Raw genomic sequence first — 15,653 nt, 5'->3', positions numbered from 1 at the left:
ATGAACAAAAAGACTTCAGTATTAATCATTATTTATCCTCTAACATTCAGAAGAAAATTTCAAGTTCACAGGGCTTTCAAATTACAAGTCCAAAGGAGAATTTACAAAACCAAGACTCTTAACATTATCAGCTACTTGACACTTTTCTGACATGCCCACAAGGAATGTGGAATGTTTTTCACAGTACAGCCTTCTTGGCACTAACTGAAATATTTCTATCTGGCAAGTTTCATATAGCTTGTCATGACTACCAATTTTCTACAATTTACAGTAAGGTGGCAATAAACATAAAACAAATATTGCCCAATGAAACACCGGTTTACCAGGCTAAACAAATACTAGGTAGCGGCATAACACATTGAAGTCTTTCCCAGCAGCCCAGACAGCATGAGAGGTGCTAGCCCAAATATTGACCTACGACTCTTTACAATGTTGTAGACACCACCAAGAAAATCATACTGGACCTTGCACAGTGGCTTGCTCCTTCCTGGGATGAGGCTTTACATCCTTCCGTTCCTCCACAGAGTTTGTACTCTTTAGTAAGATATCTGGACATAATTTAAACTCCAGCATGTTTGATTTTTCTGTGTCACCTCTCACAGGTAAAGGGGTCTTATGTTTATTTTCCTGTCTCTTCTCTTTATCTTTATGAAGCTTCCTGGGTGAACTTTCTAATTTGGTGAGACAAATGCTCTCACGTTCCGTGCATTTAAACGCAACTCTATTCAGATATAATTTATTTTGATCTTTTACTTGGGGAGGCATTTGGCTGAATTGAGCTTCATTGCTTATATTGGTTAATTTCTTGTCTAATTTAGTCTTATCAATCCATATTTTGTCAGGCTGCTTCCCACTAACTTTTTCTTTAACATTTCTTAGAATGTTGTATGTTTTAGACTCCTGAGAATGGTGGATTGTGAGGTTTTTACCATGGCTTGTCAAGCCATTTAATGATTCTTTAGAGGTCTGTACACCGCTGCTGTGTTTCTCATTTGATTTCCCACAACTTCCGACCTGCACAGCAAGTTTACTTGGTCTCATATGTTCAGAATCACATGGTACATTTTTCAAACAGATTTTCTTCGATGCTTTATTACTCATAGCTTCTTTATGCTTCTGCCTTTGTAAACACTCCTTAGGAATTAGAATTCTACTAAATTTAGATGAACTCGCTTTCGTGTCTACAGACTTAGTATTTGATACTATCTTTTCTTTAACAATGGCTCTTTCGTTTGGGTTTGACAAAGAGTCACCTAATTTGAATGTAGCTCCCACACTTCCTTTCTGTTCTTGTTTATCATGTTTCTTCTTCTTTACTTCCATATCTAATACATTCCCTTGGTCTAACTTCCGTTTTTGTTTGAAGCTAACTGATTTGAATTTCAATTTTATCTTTTCTGGTGATGACGACTGTCCCAAAGAACTATGCTTCTTATATAGATCTTTATTTGGCAAAAAAGTTGTTTTTGCTTTTAATGGACGTGAGTTCTGTGTTACATGTTTCTTCTGTCGGGTTTCTTGAGAAGCTTGTTCATAAGATGCTGTCATTTTATTACTAGAGTGAAAGGTTACCTCGTGAAACCTCAGTTTTTTTCTTTTGTGATTTTGCAAGGGATCTAGTTTATCACATTTAGATGAAAACTCACCAGCAGTTAATTCTTGTTCCGTCCTTGGCAAGCTTTTATGTTTTGTTTTGGATGTCTCTTTTCTATTGTTGTCTTGTAGTTCAGGAAAATGACTTTTCCCATCTGGAGAAGTTGGAGGAGTCTCTGGATTATTTACAAGGCTCTTAAATTGAACAACAGTGACATCTCTATCAGAGGTTCTCTCTCCTTGTTTACAACTGTTGGTCTCCAAAGAACACTGCTCTTTTTGTTTCTCTTCCTCTGAAGTTGAGTTCTTGATGGAATTACACTGACACTGGGGTACTCCTTCGTAAACCATGGAGAGCCATCCCAACGCACAACAGTGGATATCGTCTTTCTCTGAGTCCAGTACCACAGAATCACGACTTTCTCCTCCTGCAGGTGCCTGGGTAACTACTTCTGTGATGGGCTCATCTTTCTGAGGTTCTGTCAAGTCGTCTACTACATAGGCTTGATCATCCTGTTCAGGAAATATTTCTTTCATTTGCTCTGAGCTTAATACTGTAATTTGTATTTGATCTGCTGGGTCTTTGGAGTCAGAACTGGTTTTATCAGCAGTTTGATCTTCTGAGGTCTGGTATGCAGTTTGCTGGCCCACAGAACTTTCACGTGTATTCACAGCCTCAATACCATAAGGAAACTCTTTTAAAAGTTCTGACAGCTGGTCGTGTAGGTATAAGATAGGTGCCTTATCATTGTGAATTTCATTTCTTGCAGGATCTTGGGGAGTATAATTGCTGGATGCATCTATTTCCTGAGGGTAAATATCCTCCTGAATAGCAGCCAACGAGCATGTATCATTAGCTGTGCTTTTTTCAGTGGCATGCTCCACACTACTTTTCTCTAGAATTCCTCTGTTTGTTTCAAGATCGTTACAAGATGACTCTAAGGGTGGCTCTAACTTTGACTGATCACATATTTTATGTGAAACATCTGTGCACTGTACAGGTTTATCTTTTTGAAAACCAAAGTCTTTATTTTCAGCTGTATTATCTAATCGTTTTTCTGGTTCTCTGCTGCCATTCCCTTGCTGATTGGGTACAGAAGGTTTCTGTGGCTCAACCATTTTCAAAGGAAGAGAGCTGAATATCTTTGCTATTTGGGAATTGTAAGAGGTATCACCTTCAACCAGAGAACAAATATTGTCAATCTGTAATATATCACTACTCACAACAGTACTATTCCTTGATTCCTGTGAGGTCTGCTGATCGTTCATAGAATGGATAGCTGACTCTAATTTGTTATGCTTCCCTTGATTGACATTAGGTGTAACTTCTGAATTACCATTTGTTGACTCATTCTGCTTTTCCTTCTGAGTTAGTGGAAAAATCTTGGTTGATGTTGCTGTACTTGCTACTGGTCCACTAACGTCGACTTTCAAAGCAGCAGCTGCCTTTGCGTTTTCTGCCAATTGATTTTGTAGACTACAGACACTACCTTCTTTAATAACGGGATACACTGTTTCAGGTAATGCTGCAGGTGTTATTCCTTTGACAGACAATGTTTTGACCTCTGACAGAACTAACGGTGACACTACAGCAATCTGAAGTTCTGTTCCCTTTGTTATATTTATACCTGAAGACTCATAATTGTGCACTACCATCGATAAAGCTGTCTGCTGTGAGGGATTACTTATTTTATTCTGAGAATTTGAATTTCCCACAACCGAACAAGGACTCTTAACGTGGATGTTAGCAGGTTTTGAAATTCCAACTACTGTTGTATTTGTTCTGAGTTTATCACACTGCTTTTCTTTTGTAGTTTCTGAAGGTTGCTTTTTCCACAGGGAAAGACAGGTTGCTAGCACTTCCATGGAACAGCTGTCACTTTTAGCAGGCATTCCTTTTGTTGAGGATTCTTGTCCACTGCAAAAAGAGTTGTCCAAAACCTTGCCACTTACATTAGAAGTACTTGGAGTTTCCATGGTCTTCAAATTCAGTTGGTTACCAGTCATTTGGGTGTTTGGATTCATTTCACAACTGTCTAGTTTAGAATCCTGAATAGTTTGATTAGCATCTTTTAATACTGTCTTCTGAGTCTTATGTGCCTGTGAAAGCAAAGCGAGAAGTAGCATATTTTCATTTTGAATTTTTGATTTATATTCCTCAGTGGATATGGACTTAGGAACAGAAATTGTTTCACAAACTGCTGGTGAATTCTGCTCAACTTTGGTAACATTTTCTGATGAAAGCCGAGTATTCAATACTGCCTGGGTCATCTCAACAGTTGATGTCTTCGAAGTGAGAACTTTCACATCATGAGACGGGTCTGGCATTGGCCGCTTTTCAGTATAGACAGGATTTGGTAAAACAGAATCAACTTGGTTAAACCTTCTGCAATTGACTTCCTGAATGTCAGAATTCATCATACATTGAGTCTTATTTGTTTCTGTAGATTCCACTACTGTTGGTGGTTGTCTCTCTGCATTCTCTGGCATTACTGGAGTTACCTGGGGTCCAGACTGGATTTTGGTAGTTTGTTTTAGAGACAATTGAGTATTCTGAGCTGGTTTACTGTAAGAAGTATTAGTCATTTTAATACAACCTGCTGCCATCAAAAGATCTTTATTGATTTTAATTTTCCTTGCAAGTTCTGAAAACTTCTGTTTTATTTCTACTAATGTTTTAATATCCCTTACTAGCTTTTCTTTTGTGACATTTGTGTCCAGTACTTGATTTGAAGTTGGATTACAAGAATCCGTTATTTTCTCTTCATTAGTTTGAGCAAGAGTCTGAATACCATCCACAGAAGATCTAATGGGATCATTAACAGGTTGTTTGCTGCTGGTATTTACTTTCAAGTTAGTGAAATTTCCAATTGTGCTGACATTTTCATTAGGGTTTTGCCACTGCTGTTGAAAGCTGGTCCTTATTTCAGATGAGAGCATTTCTCGACTCTGAGGAACTTCCATAGACAAGTGTTTAGTAACATGCTGAGTACTTTGCAAAGGCTGGCTTATGTACCTACAGTTGTAAGGAGGAGGAGGAGGTCTTTTGTCAGTTTGCGTGGCATACTGCTGTGATGGTACAGCTGCAGTCTGCTTTGATGGTAAAGTTAGTACAGAATTTGGAAGCTGACTGTTTTTAACTTGTAATGATGTACGTGGCATAAAGTTTTGTTTTTGAATGGTAGAATCTTGTAAAAAGCTTTGTGGTGAGTAACGGTACAGCTTTGGAGGTGGTCTGTAATCTGGATAAGTCAGTCCCTTAGATATACACTGTTGTGTCCAATCAACCTGTTGCTCTGAAAAAGACTGGTTTAGTCCCTGATTTCCTTGGTAAGCTACAGGAAGTCGTGTAGGATTAGAAGGGATCATTTGCATTTGCATAGAATAGGTATCTGATGTTACCAGTTGACTCTGTAGTGCAGGCATATTGGGTGCATTAGTTCCAAAATCAGTTTGATGAGATACAGTTGCCCCTATATGAGAATGCACAGGATTCCTCATTGGTGAGTTCAACCATACATTTTGTGTAACTCCTGACGACATCTGCAAATTGTGAGTTAGTTGTTTGGGTCCGTTAACATTTGCATATGTTATTCTTTCTACTGAAGTGTGCGAGGCCACAACTGTCCCGTTATGCATATCAGAAACAGAGATTTCTTGAGGATAATTTTGGATATTCAGCAGTGGCTGTGAAATTGGATTTGAATTACTGGGATACATGCATGCTTCTTGATTACTTCCAGGATAGCTGAAAGAACTTTGAGGTGTTGCGGTAATTTGGTTTATCAAAGACTGATGCAAAAAAGGTGGCTGGCTTTTAGGATACAGTGGTGGTAATGTAGCACTCTTTGGTTTTTCATTCCAATTCATTGTCGGTTTGATATAGTAGCAGTGTATTACAAGTCAGTTATAAGTCAGTTACAAGTCAGTTGTTTGTATGTCAGGAATCTGTAAGAAATAAAGATATTTTATTAAAATGCTGTTTTGCCTAGATAGAATATCTAAGAAAATTAGTAACTGACTGTCCATCCTAATTACTGAATCTTCAGAGCAGCCTCATCTTTAATTTGGGAAGTGGTAGAGCAATAGATACAACAATAAATAAGGCAAGTGTCAATGAAATTTCTAAAGTGTTTAACAGAAATTCATTCCACAAAATAACAGCTAGCTTTCTGTTACATTTAAATGCCAATCACCTTCTGTTTTTAATTTTTTTTTTTTTAATTTTTCTTTTTTTTTTGAGATGGAGTCTCACTGTTGCCCAGGCTGGAGTGCAGTGGCGCAATCTTGGCTCACTGCAAGCTCCGCCTCCCGGGTTCACGTCATTCTCCTGCCTCAGCCTCCCCAGCAGCTGGGACAACAGGTGCACACCGCCACGCCTGGCTAATTTTTTGTATTTTTAGTAGAGACGGGGTTTCACCATGTTGTTAGCCAGGATGGTCTCAATCTCCTGACCTTGTGATCCACCCACCTCGGCCTCCCAAGGTGCTGGGATTACAGGCGTGAGCCGCCACGCCCGGTCTGTTTTTACTTATTTTTAACAGACTCTCTTCTAAGTAATCCATGCTAACTGTATTTTTTTAAAAAGCTAAGATGACAGTAAGAATGAGAATTTTTTAAAAAATTCAAACATATGGCTAAAAAACATTCTCACTGTTCATTCGCAAAGTCTAAACTCCTCAGGGCTATTCAAGGTTACTTTAATGAACTCAGTCAATTTCCGGCATAAGGACGGGTGCTGCGGTTCATGCCTGTAATCCTAGCACTTTGGGAGGCAGAGGCAGGTGGATTGCCTAAGGTCAACAGTTTGAGACTAGTCTGGCTAACATGCCAAACCCCATCTTTATTAAAAATACAAAAAATTAGCTGGGTGTGGTGGTGCACACCTGTAATCACAGCTACTCAGGAGGCTGATGCACAAGAATCACTTGAACCTGGGAGGTGGAGGATGCAGTAAGCTGAGATCATACCACTGCACTCTAGCCGGGGTGACAGAGTGAAGATTCTGTTTCAAAAAAAAAAAGGAAAAGAAAATTTCTGGCACAAGCAAACACTAATTCATAAATATCTTGTTATTCATAATGAACTGTTTGCACACACCTGAGTCTATGCTACTGAGGTGGCTTAAAGTGGGGGCCCCTAGATACCATCAGGATAGAGCTGAGAGTCACCAGGAATACCAAGTATTAGAGGGTTGGAACTTTTAGTTCTAACCACTGACCTCCATAAAGCTGGTTGGGGGAGCTGGAGATTGCACTCTATAAAAACTCTCAACTGGGTGTGGTGGCTCATGCCTGTAAATCCCAGCAGTCCGTGAAGTTGAGGCAGGAGGATCTCCTGAGCCCAGGAGTTCAAGATCAGCCTGGGAAACATAGTGAAACCCTGTCTCTACTGAAAATTTAAAAATTAAAAAAAAAAAAAAAAAAAAAAAAAGCCCGTCATGGTAGTGCATGCCCATAGTCCCAGCCACCCACTCAAAACAGAAGGCAGTATGGGAGGATCATCTGATCCTGGGGGTCGAGGCTGCAGTAAGCCATGGTAGCACCACTCCACTCCAGCCTGGGTGACAGAGTAAGACTGTTTTTTTAAAAAACAAAACAAAACTCTTGAACATTGAGATTTGATGAACCGAGCTTCTGGGTTGGTGAACAGAACACACTGAAGTGCTGGGAAGGTAGTGACCTCAGAGAAAGCATACCTTATTTGCTTTATAGCCAGTTGGTCAGAAGTACGAGCCTGGACTTGTGACTGGCTTCAAGTGGGGGCAGTCTTGTAGGACTGAGCCCTTTAATTTGTGGGTTCTGATGGTAATGTCAGGTAGACAGTGTCAGAATTGAATCGAATCACAAACCACCCAGTTGGTATGTGGAAAGAACTGGTCAGTTGGGAAAAAATTCCCACACATCTAGTGTCAGAAACATTGTGGGGCCGGGTGTGGTGGCTCATGCCTATAATCCCAGCTACTCGGGAGGCTGCGGCAGGAGAATTGCTTGAACCTGGGAGGCTGCAGTGAGCCGAGATTGCGCCACTGCACTCCAGCCTGGTGACACAGCGAGAGCCCATCTAAAAAAAATCAAATCCCTACATAATTAAAAAATTATAAAGGATAGAAATTTCTTTTGAAGTAGGTGAAGCAATTAAATAGTAACATAGAAGATGCCACTATCACTCCTATTAATCATTTTACTGGAGATCCCAGCTGCTATAAAGAAAAAAATATTAGGAAGTATAAGAAGCAGAGAGGAAAACACAAAACTGAGTATCAGATATTATATAGAAAATCCAAAACTATGTAGAGATTTATTTTTTTGTTCTACTGTTTATTACAATCCCTGAAAATAAGGTCAATATGTAGGAATATTATCAGCAGTAATTTTTAGAAATACCATAAAAAAACAAATACTTCAAAAATGAAGGATGTGTCACATCTCTAACAAACAGCTGAGTGTAAAGATATGCCATGTTCAAGTTTTTGAAGGCAGCATTAAAGATGCCAATGATCTCAAAATTTAGGTCAAGCGCAGTGGCTCTTGCCTATAATCCCAGCACTTTGGGAGGCAGAGCTGGGCGACTGCTTGAGGTCAGGAGTTCAAGACCAGCCTGAACAACATGGTGAAACCCTGTCTCTACCAAAAATACAAAAAAAAATTAGCCAGGTGTGCACATCTGTTGTACCCGCTACTTGGGAGGCTGAGGTGGGAGGATTACTTGAGCCCAGGAGGTGGAGGTTGCAGTGAGCTGAGATTGCACCATTTGCACTCCAGCCTGGGAAACAGAATGAGATCTTGTCTCAAAAAAAAAAAAAAGAAAAAGAAAAAGTAATAAAGAGTCAATGCAATTCCAATAATCCCACTGGATTTTTTGGTGTAAATTTATAAGCTTGATTATAAACTTTCCATAGAAATGCAAAACAAGCATGAATAGTGAAGACATATATACACTTTCATATATACAGACACTTGTTTTATGACAAAGTTAGGAAAAAGTTCTTTTCAATACATGAAGCTAGGTCAATTGGTTATCTATATGCCACAAATGAAAATAAGCCTTATCCAATTATACACCCAGAGACATACACAAACAAATCAATCCCAGGTAGATTATCGTTTTGAAGTTTCCAGAAACAGGCTGGGCATGGTGGCTCACGCCTGTAAATCCCAGCACTTTGGGAGGCCGAGGCAGGCAGATCACCTGAGGTCAGAAGTTTGAGACCAATCTGACCAACGTGGTGAAGCCCCGTCTCTACTAAAAACGCAAAAATCAGCTGGGCATGGTGGCACATGCCTGTAATCCCAGCTATTCATGAGGCTGAGGCAGGATAATCGCTTGAACCAGGGAGGCGGAGGTTGCAGTGAGCCAAGGTCGCAGTGAGTTGAGGTCGCACCACCGCACTCAAGCCTGGGCAACAAAAGCGAAACTCCATCTCAAAAACAGAAGAGAATATCTTTATGCCCTCGGGATAGGGGAAGGTTTGTAAAACAGAACACAATGAACAATAAGAAAAAAGGTCCATAAAATGGACTGCATCAAAATTAATCACCCCTGTTTATCAAAAAACACCATTAAGGAAGTGAAAAAGTAAAGTCACTCTCTAGAAGAGTACACTTACAATACATACCAAAGAGCTCATATCCAGCCTGTATAGGGAATTACGTAAAAAGAAAAATGTAGACAACTCAATAAAAAATAAGCATGAAGCTTAATTAAATACCATGTGATAGACACTACAGTTGATCCTTGAATGTGGCTTTGAAGTGCGTGGGTCCACTTATATGTGGATTTTCTTTTGTCTCTGCCACCCTGGAGACAGCAATACCAACCCCTTCTCTTCCTCCTCCTCTGCCTAGTCAAGATAAATGTGATGAGGATAAAGACCTTTATGATGATCCATTTCCACGCAATGAATAGTAAATATATCCTCCTCTTCCTTATGATTTTCATTTTTTTTTTTTTTTTTTTGAGATGAGTCTCGCTCTGCTGCCTAGGCTGGAGTGCAGTGACATGATCTCGGCTCACTGCAACCTCTGCCTCCTAGGTTCAAGCGATTCTCCTGCCTCAGCCTCCCGAGTAGCTGGGATTACAGGGTCCCGTCACCATGCCAGGCTAATTTTTGTATTTTTAGTCAAGACAGGGTTTCACCATGCTGGCCAGGCTGGTCTCGAACTCCCGACCTTGTGATCCACCCGCCTTGGGATTACAGGCGTGAGCTGTAAAGTGCTGGGATTACAAGGCGTGAGCCACCGCACCCGACCCCTTATGATTTTCTTAATAAAATTTCCTTTTCTCGAGCTTATTCTAAGACTACGGCATATAATACATGTAACATAGAAAATGTGCGTTTATCAACTATTTATGTTATTGGTAAGGCTTCCACTAAACAGCAGGCTATTAGTGATTAAGTTTTGGTGGAGTCAAATGTGGTCATTTGACTGCACAAAGGTCAGTTATCCTAATTCCTATGTTATTCAAGGGTCAACTATATTTAAATGGCAAAATTTTTGGTTAGGTGCTAAATCCATTATTAATATCAGAAATGTAAATGAAAACCATAAGGTGGTAATACTATACTCTCACAATGGCTAGAATTTTTTCAACTCTCAATACTAAATGTTGGCAAGAAAGTGGAACAAATGGAACTCTCATACAATGGTGACAGGAGTATATAATGACCCTTAAATTGACCAACACTTTAGAAAGATGTATGGCATCATCTACCAAGGGTTAATAAACGCAAGCCCTGAGACCTAGAAGTTTCATTCCTAGGTTATGTACCAAACAGAAATGCATAATTATAACACTGCCAGCAGCATTAGGTGCAGTAAGCAAAAACTGGAAACAAACAAAACAGAAATGTATTCATATTAATGAAACACTATAGTAACAAAAATTAATAAACTCAGCTATATGCAACAACATGAATTAATCGAACAAACACACTACTGAGTGAAAAAGGCCAGAGACGAAAGAATAAACCATGATTCCATTTATATAAAGATTGAAACACAGACAAAACCAATCATCTAGGGACTGTAGTGGTACTTTTTACAAGGTGTGATGGAAGAGCAATTGGTAGTAAGTAGCATGAAGACAGCTTTTGACCAGGGTGGTGCTTACACACAAGTATGTTCCCTACATAACCCACTGGGTTATACACTTACCATTTTTACCCTTTCTTAGGTATGTTTTGATTTCATAAAGTTATTTTTTAAAACTCTTATAATAGTAGATGCACAGTATTATGCATTTATCAAAACCCGTAAGACCCACAAGATACAGAGAAAACTCTAAAGTTAGTGAGGGACTTTAATAACAACATATCAATATCACTAATCCAAGTTGCTAATAGTAAAACCTTAGAGTTGTGGAGATGGGAGGTTCCTATAAAGCTCATATATGGGAATGCTCTGTACTATAAGCTCTATTTTCTTTTTCTTTTTTTCTTAGACAGGAGTCTCGCTCTGGCGCCCAGGCTGGAGTGCAGTGGCACAATCTGGGCTCAGTGCAACCTGCACCTCCCAGGTTCAAGCGATTCTCTTGCCTCAGCCTCCTGAGTAGCTGGGACTATAGGCATGAGCCACCATGCCCAGCTCATTTTTTGCATTTTTGGTAGAGATGTGGTTTCACCATGTTGGCCAGGATGGTCTCAAAGTCCCTCCAGACCTCATGATCCACCTGCCTCGGCCTCCCAAAGGGCTGGGATTACACGCGTGAACCATCATGCCCGAGCTCAATTTTCTTTAAACCTAAAACTCCTCTAGAAAAGAAAGTCTATCTTTAAAAAAAAAAAAAAAAAAAAAAGGCAGCCACCATATACTGACACTCATGTTGCCATTCTCACACGTTAGGACTTTGTTCCTCACTGGTTTGACTAGTCTACAAGGCTGGAAGCAGAATGGGTCACAGTGTTCACTGACAGCAGAAAAGCAGTACTTCTAAGGAGAATTAATGATGCCTAATAACTGCCCCTGACCCCCTCAGTGTCCCCTGGCTTTTACGTCCACTTGGAGGAGGGAATCTCATCAACTGAATTGTACCCTCCCCAAAATTCACACATGAAAGCCCTAAGTCCCAGTGTATTTGGAGATAGGGCCTTTAGGGAGGTAATTGGTTAAGTGAGGTCATTCGAGTGGGGCTTTAATCCGAATAGTATCCCCCATAGGAAGAGGGACGCCAGCGACATTGGCCTGCAGAGGAAGGACTATGTTAGGACACAGCAAGAAGACAGTCACCTGCAAGCCACTGAGAGAGAAGCTTCAGGAGAACAGAAATCAAACATACTGACCCTGGACTTCCAGCCTCCAGAACTGGGAGAAATAAATTTCTGTTGTTTACACCACCCAGTCTGTGGCATTACTGTCATAGTAGCCCACAATAAGAAATACATACTTGGTCTCTGCCCAGGATTCCAGACACAGGACACCTAAAACTCTTGTAGACCGGGGTATACAATCTTTTGCACTAATACGTGGTCTTTGAACTAGGTTCCTGACACAGATCTCCTGAGACCTCTATAATCTCCTAGGAGTGTCTGGTAACATCGAGGTGACCATAGGGTGGACAGGGCATGGAAGCGCTCACATATGCATTCCCCCATGCATCTCTTCCACCTGGCTCTTCATCTAATAGCCTTTATAATAAGTAAACTGTTTCCCTGAGTTCTGTGAGCTCTAGCAAATTAATCAAATCCACAGAGGGAGTCTTGACAATCCCCTCTTTGTAACAGGTTGGTCAAAAGTACAGGTCACAACCCGGGACCCGGGACTGGCGAACTCAGGGGCAGTCTTGTGGGACTGAGTCCTCAACCTGTGGGCTCTGATGCTTTCTCCAGGTAGATGGTGCCAACATGTAATTGAATTGTAGGATACCCAGTTGTTGTCAGCTGGAAAACAGTTTGCGGATGGGGAGAAATCCAAATACAGTTTGGTGACCAGAGGTGAAGTGGTCAATTGTGTGAAGAAGTTTCAGTTTTCCTATCTCAAACATAGCCCTAGCAAATTAATACAGAGCATATGGGTAGGAAGGGAAACCGTCTTTATCTTAACTTGGGTTTTTCTTTCTCCATCCCTCTCCTTTACTGGCATAGAAGAAAACTGAAAACTGGAAAAGCACTCCTGAACGACCTAAATTGATGTTGCATTCTTCGGAAGATTGCCTCTAGCTACACAAATAGATTGTGAAAGGAAAATACAATCGACCCTTACACAACACAGGGATTACGACTTAGGGTGGCAGATGCAGAAGAAACTCCACGTATAGCCAGACAAGGTAGTGTGTGGATGCAGTCCCAGCTACTCAGGAGGCAGAGATGGGAGGACTGCTTGAGCCCAGATGTTTGAGGCTGTAATGAGCTATGACTGTATGCTGCACTCCAGCCTGGGCAATAGAGAGTGACCTCATCTCTCCAAAAAAAAAAAAAAAAAGTCAAATCCATGCGTATGTGGATCCACATGGTTCAAACTCAAGTTGTTCAATGGTCAGCTGCAGTCATAATCTGCTGGGGTGGATATAATGTATTCTCAGAACTTTTGAGAATATACTGTAACACAGATTACCACAGATAAGGTTTCCATAGTCCATCATTACCATTTCTCTGAGAAAATAAATTCTTGCCCCAAGTTCTCTGCCAGCCTCCATCACTGATACTTTAAAATAAAAAATACTTTTAAAAAGAATTTGTGCTTCCATGAAGTAACAATAAATACAGTGAAAATATTGTTAAAGAAATTAAAAACATGAGGTGGCTCACACCTGTAATCCCAGAACTTTGGGAGGCCGAGGCGGACGGATCACAAGGTCAGGAGATCGAGACCATCCTGGCTAACACAGTGAAACCCCATCTCTACTAAAAATGCAAAAAATTAGCTGGGCGTGGTGGTGGGCACCTGTAGTCCCAGCTACTCGGGAGGCTGAGGCAGGAGAATGGCGTGAACCCGGGAGGTGGAGCTTGCAGTGAGCCGAGATCACATCACTGCACTCCAGCCTGAGGAACAGAGCAAGACTCCGTCTCAAAAAAGAAATTAAAAACAAAAAAGCAAAAAAAGAAATTAAAATGCTACATTAGAAAATACTCAGTTATGCAAAATAAATCCCACTAAGAAATAAAAAAGGAATAAAAAGAAATGAGACATAAAAACAAAAACAGAGGTAAATGTAATTATATTAAAAAATCACATTTTTATATAAACAATTCTGAGAATATAAGACTAAAGCTTCCCACACTTCTGACACCAGATGTGTGGGTGTCTCACCCCACGTAACAAGCAATCAGTTCTGCAGTGTACACACCAGGTGGGTGTCCCAATTCATTTTAATTCCGAGACCATCTATATGAAGATAGTGTCAGATCTCATAAGTTTAGGGCTCAGTCCCACAAGACTGCCCCCTTTTTATTTTTATTTTTATTTATTTTTTTTCTTGAGAATGAGCCTCACTCTGTCGCCCAGGCTAGAGTGCAGTGATGCGATCTCTGCTCACTGCAAGCTCTGCCTCCCAGGTTCACGCCATTCTCCTGCCTCAGCCTCCCGAGCAGCTGGGACCACAGGCGCCCACCACCATGCCTGGCTAATTTTTTGTATATTTAGTAGAGACAGGGTTTCACTGTGTTAGCCAGGATGGTCTCGATCTCCTGATCTCATGATCCACCCACCTCGGCCTCCCAAAGTGCTGGGATTACAGGCGTGAGCCACCGTGCCCAGCCAAGACTGTCCCCACTTCTGATGCCAACACCAAGCCCCAGGTTATTTTACCTGTGCTTCTGACCAACCAACTGTAAACTGGGGTTCCCATGATCCGCTCCTTTGGTTTGACTAATGTGTTAGAGCAGCTCACAGAACCCAGGGAACACCTGATCAGTTTATTTATAAAGTGCATTACCAAGGATATAGATCAAGAGATGTAGAAGGCAAGGTCACATGAGAAGGGGCACATAATTTCCATGCCCTCTCTGGGTGCGCCCCCCTCTAGGAACCTCCACTTGCTCAGCAATCTGAAAAGCCTTCCAAACTCTATCCTTTCCAGTCTTATGGAGGCTTCATTGCACAGGTTTGATTAATTAAACCATTGGCTACTGGTGATCAACTTAACCTCACCCCCTCCCCCTCAACCAGGTGTACCATTTTCAACACTAGAGTTCACAGGTGTAAGAAATAAATTCCTTTTCTTCATAAAGGCCCCTGTTTCAGTTACTCTGCTATAAGTAACAGAAAATGGACTAAGATCGACAATTGGTACCAGGAATTAGGAGGAGGGCTGAAAAGTCCCAATCCTTTAATCGGGCCTTGGTCTTTCAGGTGACCAGCCCTCCATTCTGAAACTAGGGGATGCCAGCCATAAGTCAACTTATTAGCATACAAAAAAACCCAAACAAACATTTATCACTTTGGAGATTGCACGAATTTTAGGACTTGTATGCCTGAAAACAGGGATAAAGACCAGAGATATATTTCATAATATCACAATCCAAAAGACAGAGAATGTCAGTCTGGATTTTAAAAACTATCCAACTATACGCTATTGTCTCCAGGAGATACACTTTAGATCCAAAAACACAGACTGAAAGTAAAACAATGAAAAAATATCACACAAATAGCTCCAAGAAAGCTGGAATGCAGGCCAAGTGCGGTGGCTCACACCTATAACCCCAGAACTTTGGGAGGCCAAGGTGGGTGGATCACCTGAGGTCAGGAATTCAAGATCAGCCTGACCAACCTGGTGAAACCCCGTCTCCACCATATACAAAAAATTAGCCGGGCATAGTGGTACATGCCTGTAATCCCTGCTACTTGGGAGGTTGAGGCAGAAGAATCACTTGAACCTGGGAGGCAGAGGCTGCAATGAGCTGAGATTGTGCCACTGCACTCTAGCCTGGGCAACAAGAGTGAAACTCCGTCTCAACAAAAGAAAGCTGGAAAGCCTATACTAGTGTCAGACAAAACAGGCTAAAACAAAAAATGTTGATAAAAAGATGCATTCTATAATGATAAAAGGATCAACCCACCAAGATAACAATTACAAACATAGGTGCACTGTTGTCTAAAACGAAGGTTGTTGAGGTAGAAATA

The 15,653-nt window shown here is 40.9% G+C and overlaps 1 protein-coding gene across 2 annotated transcripts in view; it reads right to left on the bottom strand.

Moving 5' to 3' along the window:
• The window catches only part of KIAA1551 (KIAA1551 ortholog), a 33,224-nt gene that overhangs the window by 6,332 nt on the left and 11,239 nt on the right, over nucleotides 1–15,653 (bottom strand). For both annotated transcript variants that reach the window (XM_025403206.1, XM_025403207.1), the window contains exon 4: nucleotides 465–5,541. In XM_025403206.1, coding sequence (XP_025258991.1) covers nucleotides 465–5,463 — 4,999 coding nt within the window. In that variant the 5' untranslated portion in view covers nucleotides 5,464–5,541. The remainder of the gene's footprint in view (nucleotides 1–464; nucleotides 5,542–15,653) is intronic.

Source organism: Theropithecus gelada, chromosome 11 (genome assembly GCF_003255815.1).
Source record: "Theropithecus gelada isolate Dixy chromosome 11, Tgel_1.0, whole genome shotgun sequence".
In the NCBI taxonomy this organism is placed as follows: Eukaryota; Metazoa; Chordata; class Mammalia; order Primates; family Cercopithecidae; genus Theropithecus; species Theropithecus gelada.
The sequence above is the reverse complement of the archived record's forward strand: the minus strand, read 5'-3'. Positions and strand labels throughout refer to the sequence as shown.